This window comes from Gigantopelta aegis, chromosome 13, assembly GCF_016097555.1.
Source record: "Gigantopelta aegis isolate Gae_Host chromosome 13, Gae_host_genome, whole genome shotgun sequence".
In the NCBI taxonomy this organism is placed as follows: domain Eukaryota; kingdom Metazoa; phylum Mollusca; class Gastropoda; order Neomphalida; family Peltospiridae; genus Gigantopelta; species Gigantopelta aegis.
The window spans coordinates 8,002,551-8,017,321 of record NC_054711.1 but is presented as its reverse complement, the minus strand read 5'-3'; the positions used below and the strand labels follow the sequence as shown (position 1 = coordinate 8,017,321).

General features: G+C 38.4%; 1 protein-coding gene across 1 annotated transcript; it reads left to right on the top strand.

Moving 5' to 3' along the window:
• The first annotated feature begins 8,776 nt into the window (after positions 1-8,776).
• LOC121387856 (zinc finger BED domain-containing protein 4-like) lies at positions 8,777-11,831 on the top strand. Its single transcript, XM_041519085.1, has 3 exons — positions 8,777-10,041; positions 10,557-10,779; positions 11,385-11,831. The coding sequence occupies exons 1-3, from the start codon at positions 9,107-9,109 to the stop codon at positions 11,406-11,408; spliced, it is 1,182 nt and encodes a 393-aa protein (XP_041375019.1). The 5' UTR covers positions 8,777-9,106; the 3' UTR covers positions 11,409-11,831.
• Positions 11,832-14,771: the final 2,940 nt, after the last annotated feature.

Here is a 14,771-nt window from a genome sequence, read left to right as displayed (position 1 = left end):
TGTCAGTGGAGGTTGATTTTTTTTTTTTTAGAGGGCGGGATTTAGCTCAGTCTGTTCGAGTGGTTGCCTGAGGTGCTTCCATCGCAGGATCGAACGTCAGTGGACCTGTTCAACTGATTGGGTTTTTTCTCCTTCCAACCAGTGCACCACAACTGGTCAACGGCCGGGGTATGTGCTTTCCTGTCTGTGTGAAAGTGCATATAAAATATCCCTTGCTGCATTAGGAAAAATCTAGCAGGTTTCCTCAGTTGACTTCGAGTCAGAATTACCAAATGTTTGACATCCAATAGCCTATGATTAATTAATCAATGTGGACTAGTGTTGTCGTTAAACAAAACAAACTTTAAACTTTCTTTGTTTCAGGGGTATGAAGCTGGTATGGAAAGCGGACCGGATCGCCCCTTACTTAAAGAGGATATGGCAGATGATAGTGAGGTAATGTTATCATAGACTATCTGGGCGGGACGTAGCTTTAAACTTTCTTTGTTTCAGGTTGATATGAAAAGCAGACCGGATAGCCCCTTACCTGAAGAGACTATGGCAGATGGTAGTGAGATAATGTTATCATAGACTATCTGGGCGGGACGTAGCCCGGTGGTAAAGCGCTTGCTTGATGCACTGTTGGTTTGAGATCGATCCTCATCAGTGGGCCCATTGGTCTATTTCTCGTTCCATCCAGTGCACCACGACTGCTATATATCAAAGACTGGTATGTGCTATCCTGTCTATGGGAAAGTGCATATAAAAGATCCCTTGCTGCATTAGAAAAAATGTAGTGGGTTTCCTCTGATGACTACGTGTCAGAATTACCAAATATTTGACATCCAATAGCCGATGATTTATTAATCAGTGTGCTCAAGTGGTGTCATTAAATAAAACAAACAAAATCATAGACTATCTCGGGATAAACAAGTCAGTAGAGCACTCGTCTAAGGTGCTTCGGTTTGTAGGATGAAACCTCGGCAGTTCCATTGGATTTTTCCTGTCCCATTGATCAGTAACTTTACTGTGACAGAAATATCAAAGGCTGTCCTGTCTGTGGGAAAGTTCATATAAAAGATGCCTTGCTGTTAATGAAAAAATATGGCAGGTTTCCTCTGATGACTGTATGTCAGAATTACCAAATGTTTGACATCCAATAGCCGATGATTAATTAATCAGTTAGCTCTAGTGGTAAAATTGAAGTAAAGATAGATATTTTTTAATTCTATCTTATAATCTATAATCTTTCATTACAAACCAAAATATGAGATTCATGAAAGTGTGAAATCATAGGCCTACTAAGTACAGTAGTACCACTAGACTGCACATCCAGGTTGAGTTAAAACAAAAAGAAAACTAATTTTATTTGAATCATACTTAAGCCATTTCAGACATTGAATTTGGGGATTGGTTAGCTTTGCTATAATATTTGTCGGAAGACCTTTTCTGATACCAACCGGCCTCGGTGGCGTCGTGGTAGGCCATCGGTCTACAGGCTGGTAGGTACTGGGTTCGGATCCCAGTCGAGGCATGGGTTTTTAATCCAGATACCGACTCCAAACCCCTGAATGAGTGCTCCGCAAGGCTCAATGGGTAGGTGTAAACAACTTGCACCGACCAGTGATCCATAACTGGTTCAACAAAGGCCATGGTTTGTGCTATCCTGCCTGTGGGAAGCACAAATAAAAGATCCCTTGCTGCTAATCGGAAGAGTAGCCCATATAGTGGCGACAGCTGGTTTCATCTCAAAATCTGTGTGGTCCTTAACCATATGTCTGATGCCATATAACCGTAAATAAAATGTGTTGAGTGCGTCGTTAAAACATTTCTTTCTTTTTCTGATACCGATTTGTGTGGCCGTCAACCTGTTCTTTGAAGTCTATCTTCTCCTACAGTGTTGATTGAATTATTCTGAAACTTGGTACAATGATCCTTTGGGGAATCCTTCACGAACTTATAAAAATATATTTTTTGAAATACTGAACTTTTGAAATTTTATTAAAAAACATTTTAAATTGAAATTGAAATTTGAAAGTATATCTTCTCCTGAGTTTTGAGTCGATAGTTCTAAAACTTAGTATCAGTATTTTGAGGGGCAGTCTTAAGAAACTAATACAGATATATTTAGGAAATATTGTGTTTGTAAATTTAATAATTTTAAATTTTAAATAGAAATTTAACATTGAAAATTTAAAAGTCTTCCCTCCCCTAGAGGTTTGATTCTTACGTTGGCGACAAGCGCATGGTCTCTGAATAGGTTTTAGTCAGGAAAGACGTTTAAATTGACTTTTTTTTTTGAGGATATGTAAGAAATAGAATACTACATTCGTGTCCATTTGATACCATTTGTCTTACAACTTGTTGTTTAAAAACATATCGAACTCACTTTCGCTCGTCAGATACATTTAAAAATTACTCATGAGGAAGGGAGGAAATGTTTTATTTAATGACGCACTCAACACATTTTATTTATGGTTATATGGTGTCAGACATATGGTTAAGGACCACACAGATATTGAGGGAGGAAACCCGCTGTCGCCATTTCATGACCTGCTCTTTTCGATTAGCAGCAAGGGATCTTTTATATGCACTTTCCCATAGACAGGATAGCACATACCACGGCCTTTGATATACTAGTTGTCGTGCACTGGCTGGAACGAGAAATAGCCCAATGGGCCCACTGATGAGGATCGATCGATCTCAAACCAACAGCGCATCAAGCAAGTGCTTTACCACTGGACTACGTCCCGCCCAGATAACATTACCTCACTACCATCTGCAATATTCTCTTCAAGTAAGGGGATAACAAGTCCGGGTCCGCTTTCTATAACAGCTTCATACTCCTGAAACAAAGAAAGTTTAAAGTTTGTTTTGTTTAACGACACCACTAGTCCACATTGATTAATTAATCATAGGCTATTGGATGTCAAACATTTGGTAATTCTGACTCGAAGTCAACTGAGGAAACCCGCTAGATTTTTCCTAATGCAGCAAGGGATATTTTATATGCACTTTCCCATAGACAGGATAGCACATACCCTGGCCTTTGACCAGTTGTGGTGCATTGGCTGGAATGAGAAAAAACCCAATCAGTTGAACAGATCCACTGACGTTCGATCCTGCGATGGAAGCACCTCAGGCGATCGCTCGAACCAACTGAGCTAAATCCCGCCCCCTAAAAATAAAATAAAACCCTCCACTGACGGGATTCGAACCACGGACTCTCAGTATGAAAGTCCAGCACTCTACCCACTGAGCTAATAGGGAAATTCCCAATAGCTACTGCCAGCAGGAGCACTTTATACCCACACTACTACATATACAGGAATACTACATGAACGGCTATTAGATGTCATTTATGTTATGAGTAGGGGCGTAAAGCGTACCGTTGATGCATGGTCAAAGGCCAGGGTATGTGCTTTTCTGTCTGTGGGAAAGTGCATATAAAATATCCCTTGCTGCATTAGGAAACATCTAGTGGGTTTCCTCTGTTGACTACGAGTCAGAATTACCAAATGTTCGACATCCAATAGCCAAGGAACAGGATCGACGTAGCCAAGTGGTAAAGCGCTTGCTTGATGCACTGTTGGTTTGGGATCGATCCCCGTCGGTGGGCCCATTGGGCTATTTCTCGTTCGAGCCAGTGCATCACAGCTGGTATATCAAAGGTCGTGGTATGTGCTATCGTGTCTGTGTGATGATGCATATAAAAGATCCCTTGCTGCTAATCGAAAAGAGCAGCTCATGAAGTGGCGACAGCGGGTTTCCTTTCTCTATATCTGTGTGGTCCTTACCATGTCTGACGCCATATAACCGTAAATAAAATGTGTTGAGTGCGTCGTTAAATAAAACATGTCCTTCCTTAACTGATTGTTGAATTTTTATATTGATGTTGATGATCACTTCATGTTTTGACTTGCCATTGTTTGACACCCAATAGCCGATGTATTTTTCGTGCTGGAATGTGGTTAAATATTCATTCATTCTATCTGATATTCTGGCTTATAGTTCACCACATTTTGGTGGAGTGAAATGATCTTGGACTCATGTGAAAAAGATATATTTGATGGATGTGAAAGAATCGTTTCGATTCCACTCGGAACTTATCTTGAATTTAAATGTTTTTTTGGGTTTTTTTTACCTGTGATACTTTAAATTTTGCACAGCTCTTTACACTGTGCTTTTGGCTTCTTTTTTAGAATGTTTGTATTTATGTTGATCATCAATTCATTTATATATTTCCCATTGTCCAACACCCAATAGTCAATATACAACACCCAATAGCCAATATACAGCACCCAATATACAACACCCGATATACAACACCCAATAGCCGATACACAACACCCAATAGCCGATACACAACACCCAATAGCCGATACACAACACGCCAATATACAACACCCAATGGCCGATATACAACACCCAATAGCCAATATATTTTTTGTGCTGGAGTGTCATTAAAGGGACATTCCTGAGTTTGTTGCATATTGTAAGATGTTTCCGACTAATAAAATACTTCTACGATCAAACTTACATGTAAAATATATTTTCTTGTTTAGAATATCAGTGTGTATATTCAGTGTGTTTCTAGTCGTCTCAATATATGTAAGAAGACCAAACTGGATTCTGTCTTCAAATAATTTCGTACGTACGAAAAAATTATATTTTAGGAAATAAAATGAAATTTAACCTAGTAAAAATATTAGAACGATCAGAAACACGTTTTATATAGAGCCACTAATATTTTATGCAGAAAAATATATTTGATAGGCAATTATAATCGTAAAAAGGGCTCTGTTAGTCGACAACATATTAAAAGTTGTAGCAAACTCAGGAATGTCCCTTTAAACGTTAATTTATTCATTAATTAATTCCATCTTGTATTGCAGAAACCTGTTTCTTCGCCATTTTCATTTGGCGGGAAGCCAATGGGCGAAAAGCCAGCGAATACTCCAACATTGCAGGAGTCTGAGACTGATGGTATATCTTTGAAAAATCGTAAAGTCAAAACACCAAATGGACTACATGTCGATCCAGATCAAACGATTGCACGTCGTTATTGCCTGATGACATCTGTATAACCAGTGTTTGACACACAACAGGTGATATATTTTGTAGCCGAGATACATGTGTTAAAATACCGTCTGGAAGAAGACAGGAATGTTTGTATAAGGACATCCAGGTGGAGATGTGTGGCTACGACATCACAGCGTACTTGAACCTTACTTCAGGATTCTGCACCTACAACATCACAGGATACTTGAATCTTAATTCAGAGACTATCACAGGATACTTGAACCTTAATTCAGAGACTACGACACCACAGGATACTTGAACCTTAATTCAGAGACTATGACACCACAGGATACTTGAACCTTAATTCAGAGACTACGACATCACAGTGTACTTGAATCTTAATTCAGAGACTACAACATCACAGGATACTTGAACCTTAATTCAGAGACTACAACATCACAGGATACTTGAACCTTAATTCAGAGACTACAACATCACAGTGTACGTGAACCTTAATTCAGAGACTATCACAGGATACTTGAACCTTAATTCAGAGACTACGACATCACAGTGTACTTGAACCTTAATTCAGAGACTACAACATCACAGTGTACTTGAACCTTAATTCAGAGACTACAACATCACAGGATACTTGAACCTTAATTCAGAGACTACAACATCACAGTGTACGTGAACCTTAATTCAGAGACTACAACATCACAGGATACTTGAACCTTAATTCAGAGACTATCACAGGATACTTGAACCTTAATTCAGAGACTACGACACCACAGGATACTTGAACCTTAATTCAGAGACTATGACACCACAGGATACTTGAACCTTAATTCAGAGACTACGACATCACAGTGTACTTGAATCTTAATTCAGAGACTACAACATCACAGGATACTTGAACCTTAATTCAGAGACTACAACATCACAGGATACTTGAACCTTAATTCAGAGACTACAACATCACAGTGTACGTGAACCTTAATTCAGAGACTATCACAGGATACTTGAACCTTAATTCAGAGACTACGACATCACAGTGTACTTGAACCTTAATTCAGAGACTACAACATCACAGTGTACTTGAACCTTAATTCAGAGACTACAACATCACAGGATACTTGAACCTTAATTCAGAGACTACAACATCACAGTGTACGTGAACCTTAATTCAGAGACTACAACATCACAGGATACTTGAACCTTAATTCAGAGACTACAACATCACAGTGTACGTGAACCTTAATTCAGAGACTACAACATCACAGTGTACTTGAACCTTAATTCAGAGACTACAACATCACAGTGTACTTGAACCTTAATTCAGAGACTACAACATCACAGGATACTTGAACCTTAATTCACAGACTACAACTTCACAGTGTACGTGAACCTTAATTCAGAGACTACGACATACTTGAACCTTAATTCAGAGACTACAACATCACAGTGTACTTGAAGCTTAATTCAGAGACTACGACATCACAGGATACTTGAAACTTAATTCAGAGACTACAACATCACAGGATACTTGAATCTTAATTCACAGACTACGACATCACAGTGTACTTGAAAATCTTAATTCAGAGACTACGACATCACAGGATACTTGAAACTTAATTCAGAGACTACGATATCACAGTGTACTTGAACCTCAACTGTCTGATGGCGCATATAAAAGATCCCTTGCTACTAGTGATGCAACGATAAACCGGTATACCGCGATAATTGATCAGCTCGATACGAACCGCGGTACAGTTTTGCTACTAGTGCTGCAACGATAAACCGGTATACCGCGATAATTGATCAGCTCGATACGAACCGCGGTACAGTTTTGTGTATCGCGATTTTCACACACTATTTTTTCCCTTGTATCTTATTTCAAGTTATTTCACTTGAAATCGGCAAACAAAGAAACAAACAAAAACCCATCATTTTATTAATTGGCGATGACAGGAAATGTAACAATCTCGTCAAGCGTAGTCGTCTTACTTGTTGGTAGCATACGAAGTGACAGGTCGGTTATACTTGGTTCTAACATCTAAACAAAACGTGTTAAAAAGTCCAATAAAAATAACCAGTTAACGATAATTACAAATAAATGTTTTGTTACTTACACATTATTATTCATTGTTCATTTACGTTGGAATACGACTACAGCTATCATCTTCAAAGAAATAAATCATCAAGTGAGAATCACACTTCGCTGTTTTTCCCTGAACTCGGAATACTTCGGCCGATCGTTCAAAACACCTCGGTCGATCTGCCGGAACATTGCGACTCAATACGTACATTTCCGTATCAAGTGAGCAGCAACGGAAAAGCCCGATAGTAAGGATTTCCGAATGTGACAACTTATAAATAGTTTGACACCGTCGCACCGGTGTTCTAGTATTGTGTTAAAAAATAAAAATGACCAAGAAGAACATTATGCTAATAATTAATAAATGTCGTGGTTTAGTTTGTATAATCATTTAGGTCTATGATGGAATCAATATTACAAATATTTCGATTTATATACTTAGTATTACTTATTTAACTCAAACTAGCTCCTTTAAATTTTATGCAAGAAAAACGCCTGCAACAATTATTTAGCAACTGACCATCAAAGAAACGCGGATGATTATAATGATGCGTTTGATGTTTATGATCTAAAATTCCGCTGTCTTTAATTCTTTGCCGACTTTAATTCTTTACCAATCGGTCTTTACATTATTTGCATTTGTTACCGAGTGCGAGTGCGAATAATTTTTACATGCTCATATACCACTAGAGTTTCGAGTATGTCCATCCCGGGGCCTGTTTCTGGATAGCCAGGGGCTTGTCCCAGGACAGAAAAAAAATTAAGGGGACAATTTTGAAATTTACATCCAAAAAGTAAATAGTGGGCCTTTAAAATTTTGATGTGCCTCTAATTAATATAATTAATAAAGAAAATTCTACTCATTAAATTTGGTCGCTAGATTAGATCGGGCGGTCAAAAAGAAATTGGATAAGATCGGTGGCCTGACTCGGGATGGGCGGAGGGGGTAGAGTTGAAAATGGGCAGAATTTTTAAAATAGCAATTAGTAAAAAAGTTAATAGAATTTAGAAAAAAAAGAAAAAACAAGTTACAGGCCAAAAATAAAAAGAATTGACTGCTCGGCCGAATATTTATATAACTTGGAGCATTTTAGAAGGACAGTCCAAAAATAAATAAGAGAAAGAAGAGAGGATCGGACTATTTAATAATATTAAAAAAAGTTTAAAGTCCGATCTGTATGTCCATGTGAGTGGCCTCGTTAAGGCTGTTAGGGTGCACAGCTTGTAGGGACGAGATGGGTTTCATCCCGTCAAGAAAACCGCTAGATTGACAGTCATAGTGCTGTGCTGAAATACAGATCTTGAGAAGCCGGATCGGTCTGAACGAAAGAGAGAATCAGACTAGGGCACAGTCCAGTCGTCATGGGTTGGTATAGTGTTGCGGACGGGCCCGACTCCGGAGGATACGAGAAAGTATCACAATAAAACAAAGTAAAGTCTAGAAAAGAGTAGTAGGGGCCAACCCCGCTTCCTATTTCTTCTTAGAGTGGGGCGGTCAATCTTCCAGTGCTGCTAGGACAGGCTCGGACATGTAGAGACTAAATGCGAACAGCCGTGGCGTTCTGCAGAATGGCCGTCATACGAGTTACGTAAAAAAAACAAGTCGACATAGTCAGCCGGAGAAATGACGTGGAGGCAAGGAATCTCGCTAAAATAGAATCCAACCTGGTGGTGCAGACTGTCGAAACAAGAAGCGTTCCAGCAGTTCCAATGGCCGCATACATCCCAGTAGAAAACTTCACTTCGCTGACAAAAACAATGAAGTGAAGGATCCCCAAGTCACTTTAGTGGTGGAACTACTAATCTTAGCACACACCTGAGTCGTCATCACAAAATTATTGCACAAAGTGGTAAATCTTTGACTACTTCATCTACACAGAATAAAGTACCAATGCTCACACAAACCATACCGAGACAACGAAATATAAAACTACCAGCGAAAGACATAAAACTGTCACTAAAGCTATCGGCAGATTCATAGTTAAAGATCTCCGACCTTTCAGCATCATGTCAAACGAAGGTTTCAAAGATATGATTGAACAACTTGATCTCAAGTACGAGTTGCCATCACACACTTATTTCGCTGAAACTGTCGTACCTAACATGTACCAGGAATGTCGTGCTTATGTTATTTCTAGTCTCAAGAATGTCCCAGTAGCACTCATGACTGATGGATGGACAAGTAGAGCAACCCAGTCTTATGTTACTATAACAACTTCTCACATCACCGAAGACTGGAACCTTAAATCATTCGTTCTTCAAACTAGAGAATTACCAGAGAGCCATACAGGTGTAAACATTGCCCAAGTTTTAACTGACGCAATTTCTGAATGGGGCCTTAACAAGAACCCTCCTTTGGTCACTGATAATGCGGAAAATATGGAAGTTGCAGCGAGAGAGGCATGTTGTATTCCTCATATTGGATGCTACGCTCATACACTCAACTTGGCAGCGCAAAAGGGCCTTAAGGTAAACGCTGTGTCACGAATTCTTGCTCGTGTACGGCACGTCGTATCCTTTTTTCACCGTAGTACGACTGCTACAGCTTTGCTAAAAGAGAAAACTAAACAGCTAGGACTTAAAAATGTTAAGTTACTGCAAGATGTACCTACACGGTGGAATTCTGCGTGTGATAAGCTGGAGAGGTTTCTTGAAATGCAGCCCGCAATCTACGATGTACTAGTGGCTAAAGAAATTCATAGCAATGTGAATGGCATATCAACATTATCTGAGGCAGATATCACGATAGCAGAGGACATTGTGGCGTGCCTTCTTCCACTGAAAGCAATTACAACTGTATTATGCACAGAGAAGATGCCTACTGTATCTATCATTCTTCCACTCCAGAAGAAATTGTTGACAAGTGTTCTGGTTTCTAAAGAGATGGATTCTGATGTTATTAAACAGATGAAGAAGGCCATGGCTTCTGATCTGGATAGCAGGTAAGAATGTTTTAATGAATATAATGGAGTGCATTGCATAATCATAATATGTAACTGTCAGCGTTCCTGTCCCAATTATTGCTCCATGACTAGAATATCAAAAGCTGTGGTATGTGTTGTCCTGTCTGTTGGAGAATGAAAATAAAATATATTTTCCTGCAAATGAAATAAATACTAGGTTTCCTCTAATACTATTATTACTATATGTCACAATTACCAAATGTTTGACAGCCAATAGTCGATGATTAACAAATCAATATATTCTAGTTGTGCCATTAAATAAAACAAACTTTTAACTGAATTTTAACTTGAAATTTGTTATCATCAAGCGATAAATGCTCTTTAATTGAGCTGAATACTGTATTGATATTTTTTAAAGAGTATATTACTGAATTTATGTGTTGCTCCAAATGTTGAAAACTCTGTACACTACGTAGCCTACCAAAGGGGATAGGGGGAGGGGGGGATTACACCAATACACCCACTGATGTTCCTTTGAAAAATAATACTTTCAGGTATGCCAATAAGCAGGAGTGTACTGTTTTGGATCCTCATTTTAAAGCATCCTGTGTCACTACAGAGCAGCAACATGAGGTGTATGACAGACTTGCTACCGAAGTAGCTAGTTTGAAGCCACAACCTCAGTTACCTGTACCTGTGAAGGTGGAACCGAGCCATCAACCCCAACAGTTACTGACCTACCAGCGTTACCAGACTTGCCAGATGTTGAATCAACTTGTAAGTGTTGTCTTTCATTTAATTACCTTTTTCCAAAGATGTTCTTTTGTTTGTAAGTATAAAGGTGACGAAACGTTGTGACATGCATAGACACTTGAAAAATTGTCAGATTAGAGTTAATAATGGATACTTTTAAATTTTTAATGTTACCCTGTACCCACAAAATAATTACTGGTTTAAAATTATTATTTAACAAATAAAAACAAGGCATATGAACATATTTTTTTCAATTAAAACAATTCAAAATTCAAATTAGAAATAATTACAGAATTTTATATATTTAAAGAGATCATGGAATCTTGCACATTAATAATCACTAAAGTAATTAAAACTATATTTTCATTATCATACAGTCGCAATATGAGACACATGTGGGCCAATTGTAAAATGTTTATGGAATATGAGAAATATATTCACTGTTTACTGTTAATTATTTCATGGTCATTTAATCTTCTTGATATTTAATTGTATTTATATTAAATATCAGAAGAAATTGGCTCCTTGTTTAGTATTTACTTCTGTTGACTTTCTTTTCAAATTTTATTTTAGTGGCAAATCCTTTACACTAGGCCAAAATACAGGGTTGTTCCAATACTGTATTTCAGATTTACAGTCCGATGTCAAACTAGTAGATGATGTCAAGTCTGTCAGTGCAATCACGACAAAGATTACTAGTGACCTCACTACTCAGTCTGGTTGTGCTAGTGGTGCTTTAGCCTCCATTTTGGGTGATGTTGTTTTTATAAAGGAGGAGATGTTACCTCAGAAATCTAATTTGGAACAGGCTATATTTGAGATTGATGTGTTCAAGGGACAGGCACTAATACCAGTGTCAGAAGACCCATTGGTATGGTGGAAAGGACACCAATGGCAGTTTCCCCTTCTCTCCCAGTTAGCAAGGAAACGGCTGTGTATTCCAGCGACCTCTGTACCATCCGAGCGTGTATTCAGTACAGCTGGGGACATTGTAACAGCACAGAGGGCCACACTCAATCCTGAAGTAGTAGACATGTTGATTTTCTTGAAAACAAATATGGCCTAAAACATTTAGCCTGACAGCTGAAAATAATAAAGATCATTAAAAACTTTATGCCTTCTGCTTTTATTATTAAAAAAACCCCATAAATATTAAATTTAAATAATATCAAGTATATTGCAATACATATTGCAGTACGGTTTCTTATATCGCAATATATCGCAATACGGTTTTGACCGTATCGTTGCACCCTACTTGCTACCAATGGAAAAATGTAGCAGGTTTTCTCTCTAAGACTAAAATGTCAAAATTACAGAATGTTTGACATCCAATAGCTGTTGATTAATAAATCAATGTGCTCTAGTGGTGTCATTTAAGAAAACAAACTTTAACTGTTATATTTTAATTCCGTGATGCTCTAAAATACATCTCAGAGTTTCTAATTGTTCTCAAATCCTCCACTCACCCCATCCAGTCTTATTTCCAGTAGGACATATTGTTTGCTTAGCTGGACAATGGTCCATGAGCCAGGACCCAAAATTTGGCCAATTCGTACCACCTGGGGGGACGAATGCTCATAGTGATTTTTGTCAAGGACTACATCCCTAGGAATGGAAAATGTATGATAGCATTGCAGGAATCACAACTTTGTGTGTATCCACCCATTTTGTGACCCTACCCCCATTTCCAAGACAGCTATATTTTTATAGAATAGCTTAACGGTTCGGGTTCGGGTAAAGTTTTAACGTGCATACATGCCACAAGAGCTTCACGCACGCCTGTCACGGGCTTAATCTATGATTTTCAGTTTGAAGTTGGCGGAATTTGGAATAAAAAAAAGTTAGTAGTGAAATAAAATTTAAGTCCTACGGAGAATAATCTGCTGTATCCTACACATGTCTGGACTAAGAAATTAAATCCAAAAATAATTTTAAGTGCTCGGCATAAAAGGTTTTAAGGTGATTTGAGCATTTGAACGGGCGCCAAAGTAAAGTGCCTTGGACTATATATAAAAAAATAAACATAAACATTTTGAGCCGCGGTCGAAAAATTAAAAGTCCAACTAAGCCCCAAAAAAGGAGGTTACCTGTCCTAGGTAGGGTTGCGCCGCGGGACTCATGGCGAGCTGATAGGCTGTTCAGGTCTGAAGTTAGTCATCTTGCAACACCATCTTTAGAATACGGTGGATGGTCGTATTGTCCATGGATGGCATCATGAGTCCCTGCCTGAACAGCCCGTCCCGCTGTGCTGTCACGTAGGTCGCCTCCTCCTCCTCCTACTTGTAGATCACTTCGGCTTGTCATCACCGTAGATCAGCGTGACGATCGCCGAACTTCCGTCGTGCTGAATGCGATACTTGGTCAAGCGTCCAAGCTCGCGTAGCACGGCCCCTAGGGTGGGGGGATCTCCACTGCGGCAGAACACAACTTCATTGTTCAAAATATTTTGTGGTGTTGGAGGATATGAGATAGTGTTTGAAAACAATTAAGACCTGTGAATTGTACCCATTTCCGTTAGTAACTTTACTTTTCAACTTATTTTGGTGCTTATATCCAATTAAGGTTCAAGCACGCTGTTGTGGGCACACACCTCAACTATCTGGGCTGTCTGTCTAGGACGGAGAGTTGGCTATTAGTTGTTTGTTTGAGAAAAGAGTGTGTAGTGGTCTTACACTTACTCATTGAGTCATTAAAACTCGCTTTGGGTGGGAGCTGGTACCAGGCTGCGAACCCAGTACCCACCAGCCTTATGTCTGATGGCTTAACCACTACACTACCAAGGTCAGGGTTTAGTAATTTTATTTCAAACACAACTTTTATTAATTGCACAAAAATAATCACTTGAAGTGGACTCTTGTTACCAACATTTTACTGCATAAACATGCAAAACTATCGGATACCCGTATATATGTATTAAATATCTGTATTATTACATAATATATTGATATGTTTGTGTATGTGTTTGTATAGTAATTAATGTATTTACTGTCAACCATCTTGTCACGTGTATATAATAAAATGTTTAGGTCTCACTACACAGATGTCATCTGCCATTGAAACCCATATTAAATTGCCCAACTTCAAACGAAGATTGCTAATAGAACGTGTTCTCGTTGGCACTAACAACATATACCATTGCGAACATACATTATATAAGCATTTATTTTCACTCCAAAATTGAGAACATTTCCGTCTCAGTTTTTTGCTATATGACCGCATCTGGCTGTAGTACTGGTCCGAACAGGTGGTTCATTAACCGATTCACTCCGGCTGTCACTTGCGCTATATACCCATGTCCCAAAAGGTCGATGCACAATATTACAAAATAACATGGGCAAAATACAGCCAGAAGGCTTACCATTAAAGATACATGTTGTTTTAATTCTTCACCTTTCCTAGAAGTGAATAATATGTGAACCATAACGTGTGTCACAGTTAGGAACTATAGTGGACCGTAGTCAATGTACTCTCACCCGGAAGTGATCTGTGTAGTGAGACCTTATGTATATATTCCTCATATGCCGTTGTGTAATGGCGTGAGTGTAAATAAAGTCTTGTCTTGTCTATTAGCCTGAACAGAGTTAATTGGTATTTTCGTTGACTTGCCATGACATGTGATTACAGTTTTGACGTGTGTATCGCTGTCTTCAGTCATTGTGGTATAAACTCATTCAACAGGGCATAGTAGGGAAAATGTTGACTGTTATAAGATCTATATATGATTATTAAATGCTGTGTGAAATATAACGACATAGTTTCGGAGTATTTCGTTTGTAAAAATGGTCTATTGCAAGGAGACGTTTTATCACCAATATTGTTTTCTATATATGTTAACGATTGTGAAATGCAGTTCATATCAGACAATTGTCCATATATTGAAATACAAATGTTAAATATATTTTTAATAATGTACTCTGATGATATGGTACTTTTTTCGGAAACACCAGATGGTTTACAATCAATGTTAAATGCACTCGCAAATTACACCACCAAATGGGATCTTACCGTTAATACGG

Bases quoted from the DNA above. Each gene is read 5' to 3' on its own strand.
- LOC121387856 (XM_041519085.1), top strand. From the start codon at position 9,107: ATGTCAAACGAAGGTTTCAAAGATATGATTGAACAACTTGATCTCAAG. The intron at 10,042-10,556 runs GTAAGAATGTTT...TAATACTTTCAG, and splicing joins GCTTCTGATCTGGATAGCAG to GTATGCCAATAAGCAGGAGT. The intron at 10,780-11,384 runs GTAAGTGTTGTC...ACTGTATTTCAG, and splicing joins GCCAGATGTTGAATCAACTT to ATTTACAGTCCGATGTCAAA.